We start from the raw sequence: 6000 nt of genomic DNA on the forward strand, positions 1-6000 counted from the left end.
ATAGGACAGACTGTCATCACCCCCTTGAGCCTCATGCTTAAACACTGGTCAGACGTAAAGAAAGACACGAGCCAACAACAAAGGAGTCGTAATCAAAAAAAAAAAAAAATAGATCACTCTTTGCGAGGCCGATTGGGTTAAAATGGATATAAGATGGCCTCATCAGGGAACCTTTAACCTCAGTCTTATTTCACAGGTGGAGAAAAAAGTTTTTGCTTCCAGTCCCCATGGCCACCCGGACCAGGTCCCATACATTGCCATGAGGAGACTCCTGACAACAGAACCTCCCCCATGGGTTAAGCCGTTTCTCTTCCCCTCAGCCCCCCGGCGGCAGCAGCGCTCGCCGAATCCCGGAGCCGAGGAAGCCAGATCGGCGGATCCCTCCCACTCCCTGTTCCTCCCTAACCCCACACCAGCAAGTCTTTTCCTCTCCCCGCGGGCCGCTGCTCCGGCGCAGGCGGGCGCGCGGGCAGGCTTGCAGGCGGGGGCGGGAAAAGAGAACGCGCAGGCGGGCGCGCGGGCAGGCTTGCAGGCGGGGGCGGGAAAAGAGAACGCACAGGCGGGCGCGCGGGCAGGCTTGCAGGCGGGGGCGGGAAAAGAGAACTCGCAGGCGGGTGCGCAGGTGGCAGCAGGTTATGGCGCCGACGCGCAGGCGGGGCCGCCGGGAAGCTAGGGCGCCGGGACGCCCCCTGCCCAGTCCCCGCAGGCCGTCAGCGGTGATGGCGGTGGCGGCGGCGGGTGCCGGAGCTCCCCGCGCCTCCTCCCGTCCGCGCGGCCGCGGTGCGGTCGCGGGGGTCCGGGGCGGCGCTGGGGGGGCTCCCCTCCCTCCGGCGGCGCGCGCGGCGGCCCCCGGCGCGGCTGGCCGGGACCCGGGCGGCGGAGGCCCGCGGCGGCACAGGCGGGGCCAGGGGCGGGGCCGGCGACCAGCCGGACCCGGGTGGCGGGGAGCCTGCGGCGGCGCAGGCAGACACGGGATGTGGCAGGGGCACGCAGGCGGGGCCGGGGATGGGGTCGGCGAGGGACCGCCCCCTGGCCGGCGACCCGCAGCGATGTGCCACGACCGGCTCCGGCCCAATATGGGGAAGGTGGCTAGGGGGCGGCGTCACCCATGGACGCCGAGTCACCCCGCCCCAAGTGTTACAACCCCCCCGACAGCGCCGGAGGGACCGGCGGCTCCTGCAGCGGCCCCCAAACAGCGGAGGATGAGTTCCTGCTTCCTCCCCAATTGCCGGTCGCCTACGAGGAAGGCGGGACAAAGCAGCGAAGGTAGGGAACACCTACATCTCTGGCCAGTTGCTCTTAGCGGGTCTCCAGGGGCTCTAACCCCCTACCGATTGGGCTCAGGTTACCAGAAAGAGACGCCGGCAGCGCGTTTTTAAAAAAAAAACTTAGAGAGACACAGAGGGAGAGAAAAAACAAACAAAAAAGTCCTGGCCGCTGTAATGTCTCAGGGACAGGTCAGAGAGGGAGTTAAAAAGTTAGGACGAGAGATCAAAAAAAGGACACTGCTTGACAAAGACAAAGTGCTTACTGTAAACAGAGAGGACATTGGGCTCGTGACTGATCAAAAAAAAGCCTCAAGGGTCACAGAGACCTAAACCAAGGGTCCTCAATCTGGAAGATTGGGGAGGTCAAGGCCAGGAGACCCCCTCCCCCCGACCTAGGATAACTCTCAAGATGGGGGGGCAGCCAGTGACCTTCCTAATGGACACCGGGGCTCAACATTCAGTCCTGACCCATACCGGAGGCCCTCTCAATGACCGCACAGCTTTGGTCCAGGGGGCCACAGGTAACAGGAGATATCGAAGGACCACCGAGAAAAAGGTTCAGCTGACATCTGGACAGGACCCAAAGGGACCCCCCTACAAGTCCTAGCCCTTTAAACTGTTCGTGGACGAGAACTCAGGCTTTGCAAAAGAAATGTTGGTACAGAGACTGGGGCCATAAAAGCCCGGTAGCTGCAGGATGGCCCGCCCCCCTGTCTGCGTGTGGTAGCCATTGCTGTTTTGCTCAAGGATGCAGGGAAACTGACTTTGGGACAGCCATTAACTGTGTTATCCTCCCATGCGGTAAAAGCTCTGGTCCAGCAGCCCCCAGATCGAATGGTGTGCAGACCAGTTGTCTCCCTCCACCCCGCAACCCTGCTGCCTGGTTCATGGATGGGAACAGCTTCCTCCAAGAAAGAGAACGGAGGACTGGAGCAGCCGTCACCACCGAATCGGAGATAGTTTGGACCTCACCACTGCCACCTGGAACATCGGCCCAAAAGGCAGAGCTGATCGCGCTGACCCAGGCCCTCCGGATGGCGGAAGCCCGGAGGACCAGGAACTAACAAAAGAAAATGGGGGCGGAATGGAGCCCCGAGCGACAAGCTTACATCATAGATGGACAGAGGCCTTGCCTACCAAGAAAAAGACCGCTAACGTGGTAACCAAGAAATTTTTCCCAGGTATGGAATGCCCCAGATATTGGGGTCAGACAATGGGCCCACCTTTGTCTCCCAGGTAAGTCAGGAGGTGGCCAGGCTACTGGGGATTGATTGGAAACTTCATTGTGCATACCGCCCCCAGAGCTCAGGACAGGTAGAACGTGCAAATAAAACCATTAAGGAGACTTTAACCAAATTAACGCTTGCAACTGGCACTAGAGATTGGGTGCTCCTACTCCCCCTAGCCCTTTACCGAGCCCGGAACACTCCTGGGCCTCATGGCCTAACCCCGTTCGAGATCATGTATGGGGCTCCCCCACCAATTGTAAATTTCCTTTACTCTGATATCTCCTCTTTTGCCACTAGCCCTCCAACTGATGCAAAAGACGGTGTAAAAACCCCTGCCTGCCGGGAGCAACTGAATCGCCCGGTGGTGCCTCACCCATTCAAGATTGGGGACTCTGTCTGGGTCCGACGCCATCAATCCAGGAACCTAGAGCCGAGGTTGACGGGACAGCGGCTTGGGTCCACACGTCACATGTAAAGACTGCCAAGGAACCCGACGAAGCTGAGGGCACCGAGACATCTAGTTCAACGCTCTCCAAACCCACTAAAAATAAGACTCACCCGGGGGTCCCCTTGATCCCCCTAATAGTCCTCCTGACATAAGGAGGGACATCACCAGAGAGCCTGTTTCCCTGACGCTGGCCCTGTTACTGGGAAAAATTACCATAAACAAAATAGCTGCTGGGTAGATACAGGACTGCAGCCCTTATAGAGACCGGCCAATTCAGACAGCTCCAAGTAGCCATGCTCAACAAAAATGATTTAAAGGATAATTCCAAAGGTCACCATGGTTTACGACCCTTGTCTCCACCATTATGGGCCCCCTAATCGTCCTCCTGCTCATTTTATTGTTTGGGTCATACATCCTCAACAGATTGGTGCAATTCATCAAGGATAAGGTTTCTGTTGCCCAGGCTTTGATCCTAACCAAACAATATCAGAGGCTCAGACAGTCAGAGATAGAGCTAACCCCTTATTCTCCATCCTAAAATGAAAGATTTCATTTGGTACAAAAGAAAATGGGGGAATGAAAGACCCCCGCTCCATTATGAGGATATGGGGCGTTGGGCCGATGTTATGCCCCCCCAATAACTTGGCCTTAGAAACGCCATTCTGCAGGAATCAGAAAAACAGGAGTTCACAGCCATAGCCAGCTACCCGGCCTTGACAAAGATAGCTATGGCCAGCCTTGAGAGAGATAACTGTGGTCAGCAGCCTTGGGAGTAAGACAGTTGATATTTTATGGCGGGCCCCTGGCCTTGAGAAATAAGCAGCTGGCCTGGACAAGGCCAAATCAGCCACACACATACGACCCCAAGTTCACCCTGGCCTTCTTTGAAACAACCAATAGGGACCCTGTAACTATGCTTCTCGCTTCTGTAACCGCGCCTCTGCCCCTGGGATCCCATAAAAAAAGTCCCCCTTGCCCTAGGGAAGCGCGCAAGTCCTCCAAGAGACTTCGCCCCAGGTACCTGGTCTAAATAAACCCTCTTGCTTTTGCATCTGATCTGTGGTTTCGGTGTGTTCCTTGGGGTTGGGGTCTCTCCCGGAGAAAGATCTCAGCCGGGGGTCTTTCAAAGGAATTAAGGGGAGATTGGAAAGTAAAATCTAACACAGCGTTTAACTTTTATGGCCCAGATAGGTGTGATGTTAGTCCAGGCACTACCGACCCCACACATTAGTAATAATCATTTGGTGGTACATATATATATAAACTAGCTCTGTGAGTAGGATTTGTAACATTACCTATTGGATTTCTTCAAAACCTAATCATTTCCAGTTCCAGAAAACACATGGCTAGCATACATGAAAGCAGTCTAGTTGTTAAGACAAGAACTGACTTGACTGTTCTCTTTTTCAAGTAGACTTTGTTTTCTAATAATGATACCGACTTGTGTGTAAACAATAAGGAAAGTTTTTAAAGAAACAGAGAGGACTGGAGAGATGGTCTAATAGGTAAGAGCATTTGCTTTGCTAAGTAAGAACCTGAGTGAATCCCTAATCCCCATTCCAAAAAAACAACCCCCAAAAAAACCCAAAAACAAACAAACAAAAAACCACAAGTGTGCCTGTAGCTTCAGCACTGGGGGACAGAGACCAGCAGATCCCAGAAGCTTGCTGACTAATCAGTCTAGCCAAAAGGGTGAGTGTCTGGTTCAATGAGAGACCCTCTCTCAAGGCAATAAGACAGTTATATATGAAATTACCTGACTCTTGTTCTGGCCTCCACATTGCATGCACAGGCATGCCTGCATACTTATATCCATGCATACACCACACACAAAAGTAAATAAATGAAATAAAGAAAAAAAATACTGGTGATCCAGATAAAATTATAGTGAATACATTTCCACACATTGTATATATATGTGTATTTGCAGAAATAAATACAGTGTATATATTCAATTTTGTTGTAGTGATTTTGCATGCCCTGCTCCCCCTCCCCATGCTGGGAATGGAGCCAGAGCCTCATGCATCTAAGACAAGCAATCTACCAACTGAGCTAGATCCCAGCTCTTATTATTCGATTTTATGTACAAAAATAAAATCACACTGTAAATGTTTATTGGTACTCTGGTATCTTTTGCTGTACAATATAATTTCATCATTAATGGTTGGATGCATTTACACAGTGTTACAAAAGTTTGTTTACAATGTTTCAGGGTTTTGTGTGCTTATTGTTTTAATAATTCTATAATTATATGCCTCTATACAGTTTGGAAATTATTTTCTTAAATTCATAGGTAAATTGCTAAGTTAAAATGTGCATTATTTGCCAAACTGACTTCCACAAAAATTATCCGAAACTATGATTCTACAGTACAAGAGCCTTCTACTTCCCTATAGGCAACCTGCTCTGGATTTTATCTATTTTATATCAAATGGACTGTAATTTCTACCTTGGATTGAAGTATAGATGTTAAGAAGAATGGGTTTAGAGGTAAGTGTGGTAGCTAATACCTGTAAATCCATCACTTGAGGTGCTGACACAGGAGGACTATCCCAAGTTTGAGGTCAGCCTGGGCTACATAGCAAAGTTTAGGCCAGCCTAAGCTACAAGGTAAGGCCCTGTCTGAAATAAAAACAGAAAGAAGGGGGAAAAGTTTTAAAGAGTAGGAGGAGAAGCAGGAGGAAGAAGGGAGGACACTGACTCTGGTTAAACTTAGACAGACCCAGCTTGGAGAGGGCTCTGGCGGTCACTAGTTTGTGACCTTGGGCTAACCATTTCAACATCTCCCAGCCTCGTTGTCCCTACCTGTAAAATAGGAGGCCAGCTCTCGCTTCAAAGGGTTGTGGCGAAGATTAAATAAAATGCCTGCCAGATACTTCATACAGCGTTTGGCATTTAGGATTGCCATGGGAAAGGAAAATTTAGCTCCAACTGAGAAGGTGCAAATCTACCCAGCTACTCATCAGGCTGGGATAATGGGCGCAGATAGAGCCAGCTGCGGAGTTAGCAGGATGTGGTGTCTTCTGAGGACATCCTGCAGCTGTATATGTCATAA

General features: G+C 51.5%; 1 protein-coding gene across 3 annotated transcripts; it reads left to right on the forward strand.

The window, feature by feature from the left end:
* The first annotated feature begins 603 nt into the window (after positions 1–603).
* LOC143270062 (uncharacterized) lies at positions 604–4001 on the forward strand. 3 transcript variants are annotated; one of them, XR_013046942.1, is made up of 3 exons: positions 604–1266; positions 2077–2504; positions 2795–4001. XR_013046942.1 is itself a non-coding variant. In XM_076558669.1 (2 exons), exons 1-2 carry the CDS (start codon positions 636–638, stop codon positions 2821–2823), a joined length of 660 nt encoding a protein of 219 aa, XP_076414784.1. In that variant the 5' UTR covers positions 604–635; the 3' UTR covers positions 2824–4001. The 3 variants fall into 3 exon arrangements, 1 of the variants encoding a protein (XP_076414784.1); XR_013046941.1 differs by having other exon boundaries at positions 2077–2449; XM_076558669.1 differs by lacking the exon at positions 2077–2504.
* The last annotated feature ends 1999 nt before the right edge of the window (positions 4002–6000 follow it).

This window comes from Peromyscus maniculatus, chromosome 22 (assembly GCF_049852395.1).
Source record: "Peromyscus maniculatus bairdii isolate BWxNUB_F1_BW_parent chromosome 22, HU_Pman_BW_mat_3.1, whole genome shotgun sequence".
Classification (NCBI taxonomy): domain Eukaryota; kingdom Metazoa; phylum Chordata; class Mammalia; order Rodentia; family Cricetidae; genus Peromyscus; species Peromyscus maniculatus.

Excerpts from the sequence above, each read along its gene's own strand:
- LOC143270062 (XM_076558669.1), top strand. The coding sequence starts at position 636 with ATGGCGCCGACGCGCAGGCGGGGCCGCCGGGAAGCTAGGGCGCCGGGA. Across the intron at positions 1,267-2,794 it reads GGCGGGACAAAGCAGCGAAG|CCCTCCAACTGATGCAAAAG; the intron begins GTAGGGAACACC and ends TTTTGCCACTAG.